The sequence below is a fragment of the Rhamphochromis longiceps genome, linkage group LG8, assembly GCF_057381845.1.
Source record: "Rhamphochromis longiceps isolate RC_006_pf linkage group LG8, R_longiceps_female_GT1.1, whole genome shotgun sequence".
Taxonomy (NCBI): domain Eukaryota; kingdom Metazoa; phylum Chordata; class Actinopteri; order Cichliformes; family Cichlidae; genus Rhamphochromis; species Rhamphochromis longiceps.
This window is the reverse complement of record NC_140564.1, coordinates 6,153,707-6,174,568: the sequence shown is the minus strand read 5'-3', so window position 1 is coordinate 6,174,568 and position 20,862 is coordinate 6,153,707. Positions and strand designations below refer to the sequence as shown.

Here is a 20,862-nt window from a genome sequence, read left to right as displayed (position 1 = left end):
GGCAACTATCTGAGAGAAAAGTACTGCAGATAAAACTAATTACAGGCTGTTATTTGTGTATCGGTTCTTGCATTGACGGAGTGAGCGATGTATGCTGGGTAATGGCACAGCTAGCGATTGGGTGAATTTATTGCACCGGTTTTATAAACTGTTCTACAATCCTTTTGATATTTGGAAATCTGTCGATCATTCTGCTACAGCTGTAAGATATCTTCTCCAACTCCTCTGAATACATGCAGTCATTTTACCGTCTGCTTTGGCTAATCACGCTCTTACGTATTAAATTAAATTAAATGCCTAATAAAAAAGCTGTTCTTTTTTATTAGGCAAAAACATTTTCGGCAAAAAAACATTATGCAAAAACATTTTCGGTGCTGTTAAGGAATTCACAGCGACTCACTTGTTTATTTTTGAGAAAGTTTATTTTTTTATCATATCAGATGAGCGGCAGTGACGTCAACGTACTCGATCGTACCACAGGTAAGTGCGAATCTGAATCTGTAGATTTTTTAAAATTATTTTTCTTATTTAAAACCAAAAAGAAAAACCCGAAACAGTGAGCTCACAAAGCTGCTTTTAGCAGTTCCATGGGTTAAGATTAGCAATTTCGTGGAACAGCGAATGACTTAACATTTAATAGCATATATGTTACCACACCACATGTGCTGTAAGTTAGCTAAATTCATTTCTGTTAGCCAATCAAGTTAAGCTTATCATATATCATCATCCAGGGTACAGTGATAGAGAAGTGTGTGCTGACGTTTGCTGTTGTTGCCACTTTGTAAAGTTTGAGGGTTCTAATAAGGGTCAGTGTTGCCAGATTGGGTTGATGCTGAAATTGAAGATAGACGTTATCTATCAATCTAGCTCTCTCTTTATGGCTCTCTCTCTCATTCTGGCTCTCTCTCTCTCTCTCTCTCTCTCTCTCGATTTTAAACTTAATAACAGCATTACATAATCATTAAATAGCAGACCGATCATCTATGCTGCAAATGAAATACAAATGGACACTAAACAGGGTTTATCTAAATCGTTACAATAGGGTTTAATGTATATATTTATTTATAAGGTGCTTCTGAATTCTGAATACTTTTTTTTTCTAAACAGGTTCTTCATCAATCAGCCTATTATTGATTGATTCCTTCCTACATCTGCTTTTTGAAAAACTCCTAAAGGCACTTTTAAGAGCCACGTCAGTCTGTTTGTATCTGTTCTTACTGCTGTCCTTATTGGTCTGTCTCTCTGTTTCTGCCTCGCTCTGTTGGTCTCTGTCTTGTTTGATTATTCTGTTTGTGTGTGTGTGTGTGTGTGTGTGTGTGTGTGTGTGTGTGTGTGTGTGTGCGTGCGTGCGTGCGTGCGTGTTTGTTTGTTTGTTTGTTTGTTTGTGTGTTTGTTTGTTTGTTTGTTTGTTCTTCTTTCTGCCATGAGTGACTCCGAAATTCAAGATCCTTTAAGGATCCTAGATAATCTGACTGATCAGCAGGAACAAATTGATGAGCTCCAACACCTCGATGACATGCTTGGCGAGCTGAAGCAAGAGGTAGCTCCTGTACCTGTGAAGCCACCTGAACTAACAGTAAAATGGAAAAAAAGAGACAAAGATGGAAACCAACTCTATGCGAGGCCAAGATCAATCCGGAGTCAATTACATAAGGGTCAGTACTCTTTCATACAAGATAATTTGAAGATATAGATTGTATGGACACAAAACCATAAATTTAACATATTAATTAATTTAAATATTTGTAAAGACAAACAGGAAAGTAATTTGTTTGTTTTGACACAAAAGGACATTAAATAAACCACAGAATTATCTCTTAAAACTGAATGATCCCCCCCTAGCAAGTATGGCATTCATTACGTTATGTTAGTCCAGTAACAAAATGTGGCTGACAGTTACCTCCTCACAAGGATTTTGGTAAAAGATATTGGTACTTGGCAGCACAGTGGCACATCAAAAAATGTCCTGATTTCAATTCCACTATCAGACCAGAGTTTGCGTGTTCTTCCCTTGTTTCTCTGCTCGCAGGTTACCTGGTTTACTCCCACAGTCCTGAGATGTGGAGTTTGGCTAATTGGTGATTCTAAATTGTTTCTGTGTTATAAATGTGGATTTGATTTGTGTTTTTGATATACTGTTGATGTTTTATACAGCTGCCCACAGTCAGAAGACCAATTCTACCACTAATAACAGTCACTGTGAGGTGGCATTTGCCCCAGAGACTGTTGGTATGTACTCCACTGTGTCTTCACTAGATCAAAGCAGTATGTTCATGTGTTTGCAGCAATTGCTAGCATATTTATAGCCATCAAGCTTTACTCTCATAGCTACTCTGTCCATTACACTTTTATAATTTAATCAATTTTAATAGAAAATGTATTATTTTTTTTTAACAGAGCACTTTCTACAAGAACTCCAGAGCTCACTGAATGATTCTTCAGACGATCACCATGAAGCACCACCACCAAAAGCTCCTCTTTTGGCTTCCTTGAACTGGAGCACAAGAAAAACTCTTTTTTCAGAGAGTTGGAGGGCCAAAAGACCCCATCTGGTGAATACCATGGCAGCTCAAGAAAGTGTGTCGGAACATATATGCCAACAATGTGGGAGCAATCCAGCTGTGCTTCGTTGTCGTGACTGTCTACCACGCCCCCTTTTTTGTGATAAATGTGATGTCATCACGCACACCAGATATGTCCTTCACAATAGACGTGCCATGACTGCCGGATTCTTCCAGCCATTGCCTCCAACAACTTACATTGTAAATAAGACCCTTTGCCATGATGGTAAGTTCTGTGACTAAACTTATTATGTTTACTGTTTATACATTTCCCTTACGCTCTCTCTCTCTATCTCATTTTTTAAAAAAGTTGATGCTTCCTCAGCTCTCAACTACACTGTTAGCTTTGAGCTGTTAAGTTGGTTTTTTTTATTGTTTCAAGTAAGGCTCAGTTGGTCCTACCATATCTTAGTCACATTTCAACGTTTTACTTCATAGTTAATAAACTTATTTAAATCATATGTTACGCATACATGTTGACTTCTTTAGCACGACTTGTACCTGTGGAGAGCCCAGTCACAATCTGCGGCTGTCCACCAGAGTGTTTGAGGGTCAGACCAGAAAAGGTTGTTGCTGTGGTCACAATGAATGGTAAGAAGAACTTCATTTTGTCCTGACTGACAACCATCTGTAAATAATTCACTTAAAACTAAACCCTCACAAGCATTGTTGCAGTATATTCTGAGACAAAAAGAAGACCTAACCCAAAGATAATAAACTTTTACTCTGGAGTCATGAGTTTTTCACTTTTCTAGGACGTTACAATCTCAGCATGCCAGAGCTGAGGTGTGAGACATGTGACGCTTCTTGGACTGCTGGAGTAGATGACCTAAATCTAAGTGATTACTGGCCCGCTACCCTTCACTTTTCTACTTTGTACGCAACAGATGTCTTCTTCACATTTGAAGAAATGAAGATGGCATCACCCGGACTCTCCTGCAAAGCATTTTTAAAAATGCTTGATCAACGAACTCTCCACTTTGGCCGTGTGAGCATTTTAGTTTATGCATCCTTTACAGTATGGTTCTTCTGTGTTATTCAGGATTTAAAAGTCACTTGTAGCGTAGTTGTTTTCTGTTTATGTCTTTCATTTTAAACCAGACGGGAAAGATCTCTGCAGATGGCTTTAAGAAAAGTTTCTTTGAGTGGGAAGCCGTGAGATATGAATTAGACAAGATTTTAAAGGAGGATCCCTTCACATGTCATGCATGTGCCCCAGACATGCTTGCAATTTCAGTGGATGGAAACCGCAAGCATTACCGTTTCAAGAATGCAGCCAGGTACAGCAAAATATGTGTAATACCAACGTTTGTTTCAGACAATGTGACTATAAGGTGCACCAATTAACTTTGGACTTACTTTGTATGACACCATAAAGTATACTGTATTGCTATTTTGTTCAGATCTGAGGAACTGGGCATCTTTGAAGACGCCTTCATAGCAAAGGATGAAGATGTGGGAAGATTTGTGGACTACATACACAGCACATCCAGACATGTAAGATTGAACGCTCTAATTACATAGACATAATTATGTTAACCTTTAACACTCTGTTGAAGAGATTGTGAAAAGACATTGTCACCAGCTATTTAATGCATTTTAGGTCTCCGGACGAGGTGTTTGTGGAGGGGAGTGGTCAGCAGCCAGAGAGACCTCCCAAAGATCCAGCAGCAAGGTGGATGAGGAGGGAAATTTTTGCTTATCCCTTGTACCTGCAACAAAAGCTGGCCAATAGACATATCACTTTTTTTTGTATGGATGTTACCTGCAAGTATTGGCCATATCTTGAAAGAGTAACAAAAAGCTGTCCAGAGCTCCAGCACCTTCTTAGCATGAAGCCATTTCTTTCAGTCTTTCATGCTAAAGCCCACGATTTCAAATGTGAGGTATGAAATTCTGACTTTAATGACTTTATCTGAACAATTGCACATCAACATTTTGTGTAATTTGTATTTTATCTGTGTGTGTGTATGTGCATCTGTGTGTGTGTTTTTTTTTTTCAGGTGAAATGGAGTGGAGCATATCAAGATGGGGCTGGTTTGACTCTAGGGGAGGAGGTAGAGCAATGTAATGCCTTTTTGTCAAGGATTGCAGTTACCACAAAACATATGTCCAAAGCAGGTGAGAAGGCAAATCCTGCACTAGTTAGATTTTAAGTGTGTAATTATGATGAAAGTGGTAACACTACGTTTTCTGTGTTTGCAGGACGGAGTGACATGCTAACTCTTATGGCCATGCGCTGGAATCAACAAAAGCTAGACCAGTTGGCCACCTCTCTGACCCATCGATATCAGAAGGTAATGATATTGTTACTTTATTTTTAGATGATTACTCCTCTGTGTTCTTATTATTTGGAGTAAACATGTGTTTAGTGTTTTTTGTTTGTTTGTTTGTTTTTTAATCTCAAATTGACAATGTAGGCCACAAAAGCTCTTCTAACCCAGCTTCAGAACCTGGAGTCCTTAAAAGTCCAATTAGCAGTGACTGACAGTCAACTGGATGAATGGGTCAGTGATGTAAAGGATTGGGCAGAAGGTGAGCAAAAACTGATTCAAAAATGTGATGCAATTGTACAATGACTTTATGTAAGTGTAGCTGTGTTATTTCTTCTAAGCAGCAACAACAAGCACAAGTGATATTGATCCCTTGGTGAGCAGAATCGAAGTGCTCGTAGCGAGCATAAAGAGACGATCCCAGCGTCTGTACAAAGACACCGATGGAAATAAAGCCCGTGCCAAGATTCGTCGCAAGATCAGAGAAGAGAAAGGAATCTTGACTTCTGCTGTGGAAAAATACAACAGAATGTTTCCAGACAAAGAAACTCTGTGCTTGGAAGAAATTCTGTCTGGTGACACAAGCTGGCCGTGGCAGCGGGCACACAGCGGTAGTTGTACATATATGTTGTCTACTTTCAGCATATCTGACATATAATGAAACCCTAAACTTCAGGTGTTGACCTAAAATCATTTATGACTTCAGACGTTCTTTGTGAATTGATTTATAACTTTGTTATAAATGCATTTCAGACTCTGTCAGCCTTACAACAAAGAGAAGGGCATTCGATATCATCATGGCAATAAGAAGACTTGAGGAGGAAAAGAAGATTCTTGTTACAGAGATGGACCATCACTGGAAATCTCTTTCAAAATATGATGATATCCTGAAAGAGCTGTCCGGCCTGTTTTCCAGTGAGATATTTAAAAGTATGTATTTAAGTAATGCATACAAAACACTGACTGTTTCTTAAGGCATTAAAGCAGACTAAATTATATGTTCTATTTTTAAGGTTCGCATTGTGGCCTAAGTGAGGAGGGTTTGAGAGGTCTACAGAGCATCATCCTCAGAAAACGACAGAATGTGAAACAAAACAAGCTGCACGCAAGACAGTGTTACATGCAAGTTTTGTCAGGAGCAAAGAACATTAACCTTGATCATACTTCCGACAATGACTTTTACAGTGACTCTGAATATTCTGATTAAAGTCGGTAATAAATATCTGTAATATATCAGTTTGTCCTCAAAGTTATATCAACTTGCTACCTTGCAGGTTTAATGCTGGGGCCCCAATTTTTTCAAGTTGGCCATAGACCAGTCATTGACAGTGCATTCCCAAGACTTCATCACATCAATGCATATAGTTTTTTACAAAGACAGCTGGCACATTTTTATTTAATGTCATTCGTAGAGCTAAAAACTACCCTGTTACACTGTTTTTAAACATGCATTTTGGTAATACATAATAGTACACTGTTATGTATCAGAGGGAGATTTTGTACTTTTTACATTTTTGTCATGTTAAGTTACTGTAATATATTTTTGGCTCACAGAATTTACAAGACATATTGAAATGTGATTGATAGAACTTTGTAAGCAAATTTCAAGTATGCTTGTCACAGGTGAGAGTTTTCATTCTTGAGTATTTTGATGTACATGTTAAGGATATTTTCATGGTATGTATCATTCATATCAACAGTATCAATAATGTTTGAGTGCATTACTAGTACTTGTGCTTATTTTTAAAATAATCATACTACAGTACAGTAGGCAGTTCAGCTGATTCTGTCACAACAACCCTGATCCACAAATTAACTTTTGGATATATAACTTTTTTTTGTTTAGTTCCAGTTGTACAGCGATGTGCTCAACCATATTTTTTTTTTAAATTTAGAGTATTAATTGATCCAGTGGTTACTAAGCCTACAGTGTCTTAGGGTGGACCAACATCATTGTCATTTTACCCCCACCAAATTTCATTAAGTTGTCTGTATCACTGTAGTTTATTTGTTTTTATATTACCAATGACCACAATCAAATAAAGTTGAAAAATAACTGTCAGTTTGATGTTTTCATGCAGTTTCAATGGATCATTTTGTCACCACAGTTAAAATTTAGCAACATTTATATTTCCATGACAAAGATATAAAACACATTTCTGTTTAATATAGTTATGACTGTAGACTTGATATGTAAAAACTGAAAATGACTGTTAGAGTTTGTATTGTTGATTGTCATTTATGCTTAGAAATATTTAACCATAGATGCTTAGAGGTGTATAATCAATTGTGTAGTGATAGGTTGTGTGATCTTTAACAGGCTACAGAGGCTTGGTGTGCATTCCACACTAGAATGCACACCTACATCCTGGGAGCATGGGAAAGTTCGTACCTTGCTTAATTGTTTTATGGTAGGATTAACGTAGCTACGTCTGTTCTAGTCCAAGTGCTTTTGTGTATAAATGAACTGCTGGACTTCCTTACTGTGTTATCTAGGATGAACCATCTAGGGTGAGGGGGAGGCTACCCTCTTCCTGACCAAGGATGTTTGACCCTTTGATCAGCAGTCCACACACATTTTGATCAGCAGTCCACACACACACACACACACACACACACACACACACACAGGCAAGGTACTCTTTGTGTGTATGTAATAATAATAATAATAATAATAATAATGGATACTTTATTGATCCCCATGGGGAAATTACTTGTTTTTCTCTGCATTTGACCCATTCACTCAGTGAAGCAGTGGGCAGCCCACTAAGCAGGCGCCCGGGGAGCAGTGTGTAGGGACGGTACCTTGCTCAGGGGTACCTCAGGGTAGCCGTTAAGTGGATTCGAACCGCCGACCTTCCGATCATGGGGCGACCACTTTACCTACTGAGCTATCCCTGTAGACGTCATATGTTAATGAACCTATGCATATTCATGTAACCTCAATAAAAGGGCAGTGGTACGGGAGAACGGACGAGAGCAACTGGGGTCAAGTGAAGGAACGGTGCCTGTCCGGTCTCTCCCGTGCACGAGAAACATGAAGAAGCTTGCCTACTTGTGTCTTGCTTTGCAGTGTAATTATATTGTCTTCAACGTTCCAGCGGATGGGTTCAAGCTACAAACCTATCAATGACTGCCAATCATGTAAGTAATTTGTGAAAAAGAACGTAGAAATCTATTTCACAAACAAAAACAATTTCTTATTATGCAACCCTTTCAATACTATAGCCCACACCAGATCAAATTTAGGTATTTGTGACACATACAGCACATACATTTATTCCACAAAAGGAATAGATGGATGGCCACTATGGAGAAAGGCAGTCCTGAAACTTCATCAGGAGGACAAATCGTTGTGTGCATCAACTTCACAGTGTCTTTTGGTCTTTTATCAAAAGATATTTGCCATTTTTTAGTTTCTTTTAAAGTTCTTGCTTAGGTTTAGGGATTAAAGACCAAATCCAGATTATAATATAAAAATATTGTGACACATCATCAGTAGTGGGCCTTGGATTCATTGGGTGTTTTGGCCCTTACCAGTAGACACCCTCATAAATGGAGGCCCTGCCAGGGTTGATCAGGCCCCGGGGTGTGTCACTGGTTGATGTGAAATTGCTATTTCTCTTCTACTTTTTCCTATTTAGTTTTCTACAATTTATTTTCTTCTATCACTTCACTGCAAAACGATAAGTACTATTTAGGTCTTTAGTGCTTAAAGAGCCTCACTTCTTAAAGAGATAGAAAAGGTGAAAGAGAAAAGAGATAACATAGGAGAGAGGAGAGCCGGAACTGGGGCATGTGATCTGGCATCCCATACCTCCGCGCCCAGATCGGGCTGTACCCTCTACATCTCCACTGCCTCCCACAAACAGGAAAAAGAGCTGAGGGTAGAAGCAAAACGTTTTTTCATTCCTGCCTTATGTTTCACTACCATGAGGTTAACTGCACAGCCCCAGGAGCCCTGAAACAGCTGTATCAGTCAACAAGGCTTCAGGTCTATCACAGTACAAATTATAGTGTTATGTTTTCTACCCTTTTGATGCCCCCTGCTTAGGTAGCTCCACCACAGTTTGATCAATTCTGGGCATGTGTGTTGCGGATAGCTGACTGCCCAAGTGATCTCAGCCCTCTTTAACCACAGCCAGTGATTGGCCCACTCAGCAGTGTTAGCTAATTTTCTTATAACCTGCAGCAGCACCTGTCCTCTGGCTCCAATCTCTTTAAGCAGTTTTGCTATTGTACTGGCCCCTAACCCTAAATAGTAGTTCAGGTCGTATCTCTCTACAGAAACAGCTTAATTCTCTTTCTCCTATGACGGCCAATATTTGTTAGTAATATTCTAAAGCCAAAAACGACATAGTCCCAATATACAGGGTTAAGTGCTGTTAGAGCTCAGAGGGTTGACTTAAACCTCTAATAATCAATGTAGTTAAAATACTCAAAAGAATGTTGTCAGTGGTAATGGGACAAAGCCACATTCAATGTTGATTTTAATTTGAAAATATGTGTACATAATCTAACATGCTTATTATTTGTGGGGACATCACACTTGAAATGATTACTGGTAGTGCAATTTGACATTTTCTGTGTTCTATGTATACATTATATGTGCAAAGCAGAAAAAATAATATTTGCATAGAGAATGAAGTTATATAACAGTGTAGGTGGATCAAGGCCAAGTCAATGTTGAGCATCTAAGAAAATTATGAAAGTTGATACTACTAGTAATGGAAACTTTCAGTCTCAACATCAAACAGTACTACAAGTTCTCACATCTCAATAGACCTTTGATTTTTTATTTTACTTTTCATTGACAGTACTCAGTACAATTTCACCAGCCTTCATACTTTAAACTAAACAGAACACCTGTTTACAATAACAACTTCATATGAGAAACAAAGGGAAACAGACTGATGGGTTTTATGGATTGAGTTGCTAGCTGTGGGTCATATTCACCGTAACAATTATAACAGCCTACACTCACTTTTTAAAGAATGTAGCAAATATAAATGCTGTACAAAAACATTCAAGTTAAGAACACAGAACTACTATTGTAGTTAACAACATAATATAAAGTCTTTTTTTACGTAACACAATGCATTTTAACAAGTATAAATATTTGTCTAACATTTCTAAACAATCAAACTGCTGAAAATGAACATATCCAGTCTGTGAACAGAGAAGATCAATGTGACATCTGGATGTATGGACCTTTGGTTCCACATATTTCTGAAAGTGTTCCTTGTAGACAGTACACAACTTCAGTTTTCAGACATATCTTACTTGTTTGTAACATGGAAAAACAAACATCACAACATCATAAAAAGACTTCCTCAGTGGCTGAAGGAGGTGGCACATCTGGCATGGCAAAGTGGTGTTGAAATTCACTGGCTGGCTCCCACGTGTCATCCCAGATTTTCCCACTGGAAAATATAATTATTGAAAGAAACAACACCAAAAACATTAATATCGTGTTGGGGATTACTTCGTGCTTTTTATGTTTAACACCAGAGGTGGAACATGATAAAGACATTTCCTTAAGTACTGTACCAAAATGCAAATTGTCATTTTTATGGATATTTTCAACTTCTGCTACACTATTTGTAATTTAGATGGATTACAAACAAAACACTACTGTACAGTTACACTCGACACATATGAAAGACTTAGTTATTGTTTTTCAGTTGAACAGTTCATAATATCCTTTCTGTGAAGTGAAAATAAAAATTGTTCAAATGTGATAATTAGTTTCTTTTGGATTATTATAAAGGCTGTTGTTTACTCTTTAATTTGTAGAGATTCATTGCTGTCACACAATTGTAATGCTAGAAATACAGTATGCAAAACAACTGAAAGCTTTCACAGTGTGATATTAGTACTTCTTTGGAAAGTTCAGAATCTGAATACTCCCTCCACTGCTTAGGCGATTTATCCTTTGGCACACATAAATCTGTGTAAGACATGGACAAATTCTCTCCACTTTGTCAAAATCCTGATAGCTTTTATATATTTCTTACAATTAATGTGAGTGCTCTTATGGCCCCAGCACAGTCCAGCTGGAATTATTCCCAGTACTTTTGCATCTAAGTGAGACACTACGTGTGTTTTCTGAACAGTTTCAAATATATTTCTTATTAAATTTGTTATTTTATGATTCGACAAAGATGGCAAAAAACTTTGCAATAATCCTTAATTGATTAAATAATTGAGATAGGATAAGAAAAAAAGCGAGAAGTAAGACGTGACAAAACACCTGGTTTTCCATTTTCATTTGTGCTCCAAAAAGGTAATAGATGGAAACAGAACATTCTCAGAGAATGAAATATCAAGAGCTTCTTACCAAACAGAGCAAGGCAACCAACGCACTTTTACTTCTGTGTTCCCCTAGACAGAAGGAATCAGAGAGGCAATCGTTAAATAACATGGTTAATGGATAGGTGTCTTCATAAAGCTTGTGTGTAATCCAGTGTGCACACCTGAGACACACACAGACCCATGTAAACACACTTTGATAGATGTGTAGGTATGTGTATGTAAGGCATTTCTGTTTATAAAAAAAATAATAATAGGATTTTGAAAAGCATGTATCCAATTGTGGCATTCACAAAAAATTATTTTGATCACAGGTTTAGTTAACTGCGTCTATCTGTTTTTGACTCTGGCTATGTTCTTTTCTTCGGAAAGTTTGACGTACTTGATACATCATACACTGACATAATCAATATCATCCCATTATGAATTGTTTGAATTGTGTCCATTTAAACACTTCAAACTACACATGATTATCTACTATTTATAGTGAGACAGGGCTGGTCAGCATATATCAGGATCTATAAATTGTGCTTTCTATGATCCTGATTCAACAAGAACAACTGAGGATATAGGCTTACACAGAAAAAAATATGATCCTTCCTCATATACAGTCATTTCTATGTTAGCCATGTAGGTTTTTGTAGCAAGATGTAGCAGTATTCAATGTCTGTGATTAATTTTGCAGAATTGTTTAAGAACAAACACATGAAATACAATACAATCTTTTAATGTAATTCCATTAATCATTTCCCTTCACTAATCTCAAAAGTACATTTGAATTTACCCATGTAGCACAGTTCATGGCTGTAGTGCATGGATGAAAACAACTTGAGATAGGCTTACTGTAAAAAGTCTACTGAAAAGCAAATTAAAACATTTTAAGTATTACCTCATTTATCCTGCTCTCAGTGACTTCTTCAAACTGGAACACCTTCTGCCTACTACATCTTCGACAGCCTAAGAAATGAAAAATTACATTTAAAAAAAAACATAAGACTCTGTATACACAAGAAATCAAATATGAGTTTTCACTCAACAAGTGAAAATCTGTAATATCCTCCTGATTGCCATACTCCATTTGTCCTCTGGGGTCAAAAAGTGAACCCACCTCAGTTGAGTTTTTTTTTTAAAGTACATACCATAAATTGTGAATCAATTCTGTGTAAAAACTTAGTTTCACTTAGGACCAACAAATTAACAAAAAAATTCACCCTTCATTTTGCAATTGAGTGCCACCAGACCTTGTTTATATAAATGCATACACTATTTGTTGAGAGAAACTAAAATGTTCTCTCAAAGTGCGTTTTAGTTTTCTCAATCCAATCAAGTTGAATTACAAAGTCCTCTAAACTAAAGTAAGGGATTGACCATATTTAATTATAGTCTTTTTATAGTGTACACCAAAATGCAGCTAAATAACTAGTGAATAATACTTTGCAATGGTTTGTTAGTTCTCTAGGACAACATATGTATCATTTTTGGGTAAGAAACTTAAAAATCTCAAGACATAACATGCAAAGCAATACTTACTCTTTCTCTTCTTATTTTCATGTTGGCCACCCTCACTTAAGGACTGGGAGATCGCGTGGCTAGCAGGTGGATGAAGAGACTGCAGAGATGGCTGGTCTGCGGGTTTAAAAGGTGGTGGAGAGGTGGGAGAGGTTGTTTGTGAGGTGCTTCTGTCTCTCTTCTTTTTTTGGAAAGACTGGGAGCATGGAACAGAAGAAGGAGATAAAGGAACAAGATTGAGAACAAAAACAGTCTCTGTCTGCTCGTCTGACAGGCTCTTTGGGTGCTCCTCGAGGAGCCTAGAAGATTGATGTTCCTGGGTGGTCATCTCAGGCTGCTCCTTGGCGAGGCTCTCTGCTTGCTTGTTGATCAGGGTCTCTGCCTGTTCTTCACTGGGGATCTCTGTGTGTTCTTTGATGTGGGTCTGTTTGTCGGCACAATGCTCCTTGGTGGCATTCTTGGACTGCACAAGCTGCTGTTCTGTGGGGGTATTGGGGTGCACTGGTGTGGAGGTTCCTATAAAACATATTTACTTTCATAAAAATATTTTTCAAAAAAGGCCAGGAACTACACTTTGGCTACGTTCACACTGCAGGCGAAAGCGCAGCAAATCCGATTTTTTTGACCCTCTGCGACCCATATCCGATCATGGTCTGACAGTGTGAACGGCACAAATCCGATATTTTCAAATCCAATTTGGGTCACGTTCGTATGTGTTACTGAATCCGATACATAGCTGATATTTTAGAAAGCGACTGCTGTTTGAACGGTCCTGTCACATTAAATCGATCTTCCACGTCACTGACACAAGACAGACGCCAATTATCAGCGCCAGAGAAGCACCACAGAAGACATCATGAACGCTTCCTGGCCATCCAGCTAAACTGTTGGGAAGACAACGTTGGAGAAACATGAACATTTTATTTGCAGATTCTGACAGAAGTCTGAAACTACCCTTTGAAGCACCGCTCCTCTCTAAAACAGCAATAAGGATCATTATTAGGCCATATGTAAATAACAAAATAACTTAAAGCAAAATTGGGAAACATAAAGTCTCAAACAAGTCTTTATAATAAGGGCCATCAGTCAAAAAATACTGTTTGGTCTGGGTCTAAACAGAGCGCAATGTGTGTGACGTCTTCTTTTGCGCATGCGGCCGCTTTGGGCGTTCACACTAGAGCGCGTTTGCTGTCACATTTTATTTGTAGTGTGAACGAGCAGACAAAAAAATCTGAATTGAGCATTAAGACCTGCAGTGTGAACGAAGCCTTTGATAACATATCCTTCAATGGTTATTTACAGTTTTTTCTGAATGCTTAAGCACATTTTTTGTAACTATTGGCTAATTTTGCAAAACTCTTCACACAAATAAGAAAACCTGTCACCCAATAATCAAAACATTGTAGTTCTCTTGCAAAAGCAAACACAGCTAGATTAACCCTTCACACCTTCGTAAAAATGGTGTTTCCGTATCAAACAGTACACACAAGCCATCATCTACTAAGCACACAATGCGCCAACTGCACACTGATGGTATGAATACAAAACACATCTGGCTTTTGCTTTCTCTGTGCACAAGGTAGGCTATGTCAGTTTGAGCTCATACTTCTGTCATAGATCCATAAGCATAGAGGGATCCAAACTTCAAGTACTGCTGTTTATTCAAACACATCAAAACAAACACAAGTGTTTATTTCCAAGTATAGGATTATTTGCAATCGCCATAATGACTATATGGGTTACTTGGTCTGCAGTGAACATGCTTCCTCTGCCCCAGCATCTGGTCATCTAGCAACTCTGTAAAGTAACAATTTCAGTATTTTTACATCAATGGTATTGGTGTGTTTCTCATTGGCATATGGCAGTGCTACAAATCTTTGTGCGAAGTGACTGTACTCACTGATTCTCATTTCAAGATGTCCTTATGGTGCCTGCTACAGTGTAGCGGCTCGAGTTAGGCTGGACCCGTTGGCCAGCTACCCTCAGGGTCACTCCACGGTTGATTACATGGTCCACTATTGTAGCTCTGATGTCATCAGCAATTCTATTTCTTACTCTTCCTACCCTTCCTCTCCCCCCTCCTCATCTTCCTCTCCTCCCTCCTCGTCTTCCTCTTGCTCCTCCTTGTCCTTGTCGTCCTCTTCATCCTACTTCTTCACCTCCACGTCCTCTTCCTCGGCCTCCTCTACTTCTCACTCTTCCTGCTCCCTCCATTGTACTCCGCACACACAGCTTACCTGTATTATAGTGCTTAGGCTGATTGCAAAGTGAACTAATTATCTAAAGAAGTTTTCACATGTGAAAGTGTGCCAGACAGTTGGCAAATTAGTGTTAATGATAGCCATACATGTGTATACTTTTGCTAGGAGTGTGTTGGAAATTTGGTAATTGAGTGTTGTGCAGTGAATTGTGCCTACAGTTTTGCAAAGTGTGTGTTACAAAATTGCAAACTGAGTGCAAAGCAGTTTTTGTGCTTTTAGTTTTGCAAACTCAGTGAGTGGTTTTGCTATAAGTCTGAATAGTTTTAGAGATTGTGCTACAGGAATCACAGTTAGGGTTTAAGCATTCAGAAAAAACTGTAATGACCTTAAAATATACTTACACAATTTGCTTAAAGATTAATGAAGTATTCTGATTGTGAAAGCAAGTTGAGACAACTTGTTGTGAAAAGTTGCTATATAAATTAGCATTAATTAACTGGACTGAAAGTATGCAACAGACTTCACTCTTACCCTTAGACAGTATAAATTCATAAGCCTTCTGCATCTTCTCCAGGAAATTTCTTGTAGTAGAAGTGGGGTCCAAATGGGTAATAACATCTGCTACCCACTTATGTGAATTCTTGTCTTTTTTACCAATGAATAAAATGGGCTTGTAGCCTATAGACTCAAGTTTCTGCACCTGAAATTAATAAAAAAAATAGTTGGCACAAATTAGTCAAACACAGCCTGTTGTTAAATGGTAAACGAAATGACTCTTATATAGCGTTTTCTCGTGAAGCACTAAAAGTGCTTTATACAACATGCAATATTAACCCATATTCACACCAGCTTCTTAGAAGTTTCCATTTAAGCATTCACACACAGCGATCGTGGCTCAAGAGTTGGCAGTTCGTTTTGTAATCGGAAGGTTGCCGGTTCGAGCCCCGGCTTGGACAGTCTCGGTCGTTGTGTCCTTGGGCAAGACACTTCACCCGTTGCCTACTGGTGGTGGTCAGAGGGCCCGGTGGCGCCAGTGTTCGGCAGCCTCGCCTCTGTCAGTGCGCCCCAGGGTGGCTGTGGCTACAATGTAGCTGCCATCACCAGTGTGTGAATGAGTGGATGACTGAATGTAGTGTAAAGTGCTTTGGGTTCCTTAGGGACTAAGTAAAGCGCTATACAAATACAGGCCATTTACACATTCATACTGATATGAATACATACAGCCACCACTGATGTATTACAGTTAAAGTAATTGTTTGTCTTTAGCAAAATGTAGATAAAATATTGTTGCATGTTCTCAAAAGCACATATGATGAGCTGTGTTAATGTGCCAGCAACATCTTATAACAACTTAATGATAATATATGAAACAAAAAAATTTTTACTTACTGCAATACGGGCAGAATCAATTATCCGGCAAACATTTCTGTTTTTCAAGACAACTTCTGCCCACTGGCTATCCAATGATTCTACTTTTTCTTTTAGCTTCTTTTTGCTGGACAGACTTCCGAAGCAGACATAGCAGGTTCTTCTGCTTGCCTGATTGGGAGTCTGGCAAAATGTACAGGGCCTGAATTTGGGGCGTGTCATGTTGAAACAAAGAATAATTACAGACAGAAAAGGCAGCAGACAGACAAAAGGCAAATTATAGGTTAACCAGCACACTGACAACAAGAAAAAAGCTGAAGAGTTAAAGAGACAGAAATGCGGATAGAAACAGAGAGACAGACCAATAAGGACAGCAGTAAGAACAGATACAAACAGACTGACGTGGCTCTTAAAAGTGCCTTTAGGAGTTTTTCAAAAAGCAGATGTAGGAAGGAATCAATCAATAATAGGCTGATTGATGAAGAACCTGTTTAGAAAAAAAAAAGTATTCAGAATTCAGAAGCACCTTATAAATAAATATATACATTAAACCCTATTGTAACGATTTAGATAAACCCTGTTTAGTGTCCATTTGTATTTCATTTGCAGCATAGATGATCGGTCTGCTATTTAATGATTATGTAATGCTGTTATTAAGTTTAAAATCGAGAGAGAGAGAGAGAGAGAGAGAGAGAGCCAGAATGAGAGAGAGAGCCATAAAGAGAGAGCTAGATTGATAGATAACGTCTATCTTCAATTTCAGCATCAACCCAATCTGGCAACACTGACCCTTATTAGAACCCTCAAACTTTACAAAGTGGCAACAACAGCAAACGTCAGCACACACTTCTCTATCACTGTACCCTGGATGATGATATATGATAAGCTTAACTTGATTGGCTAACAGAAATGAATTTAGCTAGCTTACAGCACGTGGTGTGGTAACATATATGCTATTAAATGTTAAGTCATTCGCTGTTCCACGAAATTGCTAATCTTAACCCATGGAACTGCTAAAAGCAGCTTTGTGAGCTCACTGTTTCAGGTTTTTCTTTTTGGTTTTAAATAAGAAAAATAATTTTAAAAAATCTACAGATTCAGATTCGCACTTACCTGTGGTACGATCGAGTACGTTGACGTCACTGCCGCTCATCTGATATGATAAAAAAATAAACTTTCTCAAAAATAAACAAGTGAGTCGCTGTGAATTCCTTAACAGCACCGAAAATGTTTTTGCATAATGTTTTTTTGCCGAAAATGTTTTTGCCTAATAAAAAAGAACAGCTTTTTTATTAGGCATTTAATTTAATTTAATACGTAAGAGCGTGATTAGCCAAAGCAGACGGTAAAATGACTGCATGTATTCAGAGGAGTTGGAGAAGATATCTTACAGCTGTAGCAGAATGATCGACAGATTTCCAAATATCAAAAGGATTGTAGAACAGTTTATAAAACCGGTGCAATAAATTCACCCAATCGCTAGCTGTGCCATTACCCAGCATACATCGCTCACTCCGTCAATGCAAGAACCGATACACAAATAACAGCCTGTAATTAGTTTTATCTGCAGTACTTTTCTCTCAGATAGTTGCCTGCATTATATAATTTATTGTGTTCAGTATAGGTCGTTACAATGTGATTTGGAAAATGTCTAAATATACCGACAAAATCTCTTCAATCGGAGGACCCTTCACGTCAATTCCCGACGCCAGAGGGGTACCCTGCGCGTCCATATGTGCAGCAGAGGGGGCCTGACCATGCGTCACACGTTTGACGAGTTGGGAGTGAGAACGTGTTGGACTGATGGAGTGCTGCAGAAACAGTTTTCCTTCAGGAAGGTTCTCCTCTCTCCACAGAGCAATGCTGTAGCTTTGTCAGACCATCATGTTCTCGGTCATCTTCTTGACTACCCCGATCACTCAGACTGGAGAGACCGCCTACAGGCAGCCCTAGTCATTCCAAACTTTTCCCATTTGCAGATGATGGAGGCCACTGTGCTTATTGGGACATTCAGTGCTGCACAAATGTTTCTGTTCTGACTATTGTCAAGTTTGTACGTTTGTTTTGTTTGGGTAGTCCACTGGCCCTTTAAGAGAAAGGCATGGCTGTGTGCGGACAGGAGAAGTGTCAGAAAGACTCAGACAATCGACTGATTAATGTGATCTATTCTGTGAGAGGCTGATAAAAAGGCATTCCCTGTGAGTATGCATTATTATTCTGCACTTTATGTTGATTAATAGCAGTTACTTAGATGCTGTATTACGCATGCTAATTCATGGTTTGTAGACAGTTGTTTGGTGTTAGCATTAGCACTTGGTCACGCAGCTCCTCAAGTAATTATTTTAGTTTTTCACTCATATACACTGTATTTTGTTGTTACAGTTTCACACCTGCCATATAAAGCAAAGTCTAAACCCACTCTGGCGTCAGCGACTTTTGTGTGGAGGTGTTTAACTCCTGGATAGTAGAAAGTGGTTCTACGAGGCCAGTACAGGTTCTGTTCCCTTCCCCCGGTCTGTGCCATGCTACGATGATGTCTCAGAGGTGTTCAGACAATTTCTTAAACTTCATGGCTTTGTTTGTGATGTGACATGTCTTCTATGGAGCCTGTGTATGTGCCTTTCCAAATCACTGCGAATGAACAGAGTTTACCACTGGTTGACTCCAATCAAGCTGGCATGTACAAATCAACTCAAGATTGTTTATGGTGCGATTAGGCCAGGGTGAGGCAACTCGAGGCCTCAAGTGCCCGTGTCCTGCATGTTTTAGATGTGTCTTTAATTTAACACAGCTTATTTAAATGGCTAAATTACCTCCCCAACATGTCTTGAAGCTCTCCAGAGGCCTGGAAATAAACGAATCATTTGATTTGGGTGTGTTGACACAGGGTGAGATCTAAAACCTGCAGGACACCGGCCCTCGAGGCCTGGAGTTGCCTACTTCTGGATTAGGCTATTCATTTCTGACTTTACCGATTATTTATGCTAAGCTATGCTAACAATGTCTAGACTTTTATTTTATAGATACTGGTTATATTTCAGGAGCAGCACAGCCAGTGGTTAGTGATCTTGCATATATAGCAAGAAGGTCCTGAATCCACTGCTTTTCTGTATAGAGTTTGAATGTTCTCCCCATATCTGCATGGGTTATCTCCGGGTACTCCAGCTTCCTCCCAGTGTTCAAAGAAACAGTCCAAAAACATGCAGTTAGTAATTTTAGGTTAACTTCTGACTTTAAATTGATGGTAGGTGTGATCATGGATGGTTGTATCTGTGTTGGCCCTGTAATAAACGGTCAGCCTGTCTTGGGTTTTAGACCTAGACAGACGTAGATAGGTCTCTCACCTGATGGCAGCTGGGATAGGCCCCACCCCTTCCACCCCACAACCTTCAATTGGACAAGTGAAAGAAAAAGGATGCTTACTTTCATTATTAGTGATGAGATCACTGTCTCTGTTAGTAGGAAGCGGAGCTGTCTTGGCCTGATTTTTAAAAACAGAACAAAATACATCATTTCTCAAATGTCTTCCAGTTGTAACCTTTTCTTTTCTGTTCTTAATTAAATTAAAGATTAAACTACCATTGACATAGCCTCTAAATCCTGTCTGCCATTGTAGCTGGCCCTCTATGTATAGATTCATGCTTTAATGACACTATTATCGTGGTCAGAGGAAATGATTCATCACAAACGTGTGTGTGTGTGTGTGTGTGTGTGTGTGTGTGTGTGTGTGTGTGTGTGTGTGTGTGTGTGTGTGTGTGTGTGTGTGTGTTTATACTAGATGCGTACAGATCATGACTCAGGCAGGAAATTATTTTTATGATCTTTTAGAGATGGAGGCTCAATTATTGAATGGATAATACAATATAATATGTGAACAATGTCCCCACTACACAAAGACACGCACACAGAGCACGAGAGCCTGGCAAAGAAGAGCATCCAAACAACCTCTTGAACAAACATACTGTGCTTTCTCTCCCTGCCACTCCACCTGTATCAGTCCTGTTCCATGTTTTTCTTCTCATATTCTTTGGTCTTTTCATCATCCATGCATCACTCTATTTTCTTCTACTTCGTCATCCCTCTAAAACTTGATCATTATTATAATTTAGCCAGGGGTTTCTTTTTGGTCTTGTTCAACATAGAAGTTTTCTTTTTTTTTTTTTTTTTTTTTTTTTTTTTTCTTTTTTTCTAAATGACATCAGAAACAGCAGTATGCGACATTACGTGATGGCAGAGCTTCAGTTCATCCTTTGTCATTTTTTTTTTTTTTTTTTTTAATAAATAGGACAGGGGGAATGAATGAGAGAGAGGGGGGGAGAGAAAGAAAGAAAACCAAAGGGGAGAAGAGACGGTGAGAAGGGGGGGGAAGAGAGAGAAAAAAAAACAAACTCCTGGGTCACCTGTATGGAGAAAAAAAAACAAAAAAAACAAACAAACAAAAACAAACAGAGGAGACAGCAAACAACAAAGAGCAACATAATAATAGAGAAAACAAAGCACCATCACAATAAACTAGCTAGTCATAGATATCAGTATTTACTAAGTAATAAACGATATTGTGCAGCACGCAAGATAGACAGCGCACAGTGTGCTTTGAGGCAGCAGCCAAGAAAGCTTTAGTCCGCGTCTGTGAATACC

General features: G+C 38.7%; 1 protein-coding gene and 1 pseudogene across 1 annotated transcript; one reads left to right on the top strand and one right to left on the bottom strand.

The window, feature by feature from the left end:
- Window positions 1-4,189: 4,189 nt before the first annotated feature.
- On the top strand, window positions 4,190-6,050 carry LOC146662998 (uncharacterized; annotated as a pseudogene).
- Window positions 6,051-10,133: 4,083 nt separating this feature from the next.
- LOC146662997 (uncharacterized) lies at window positions 10,134-16,833 on the bottom strand. The gene is made up of 6 exons (XM_085415192.1): window positions 16,246-16,833; window positions 15,388-15,556; window positions 12,677-13,171; window positions 12,036-12,103; window positions 11,175-11,218; window positions 10,134-10,257 (listed from the first exon to the last, which is right to left on the bottom strand). The coding sequence occupies exons 1-6, from the start codon at window positions 16,444-16,446 to the stop codon at window positions 10,152-10,154; spliced, it is 1,083 nt and encodes a 360-aa protein (XP_085271318.1). The 5' UTR covers window positions 16,447-16,833; the 3' UTR covers window positions 10,134-10,151.
- Between the last annotated feature and the right edge of the window lie 4,029 nt (window positions 16,834-20,862).

What these genes read in the sequence shown, in the direction of transcription:
- LOC146662997 (XM_085415192.1), bottom strand. Translation starts at nt 16,446, where the DNA reads ATGACACGCCCCAAATTCAGGCCCTGTACATTTTGCCAGACTCCCAAT. An exon ending in TTGATTCTGCCCGTATTGCA is followed by an intron (nt 15,557 to 16,245) that starts GTAAGTAAAAAT and finishes TATTAATTTCAG; the next exon opens with GTGCAGAAACTTGAGTCTAT. An exon ending in CTGAGAGCAGGATAAATGAG is followed by an intron (nt 11,219 to 12,035) that starts GTAATACTTAAA and finishes CCTTCTGTCTAG; the next exon opens with GGGAACACAGAAGTAAAAGT.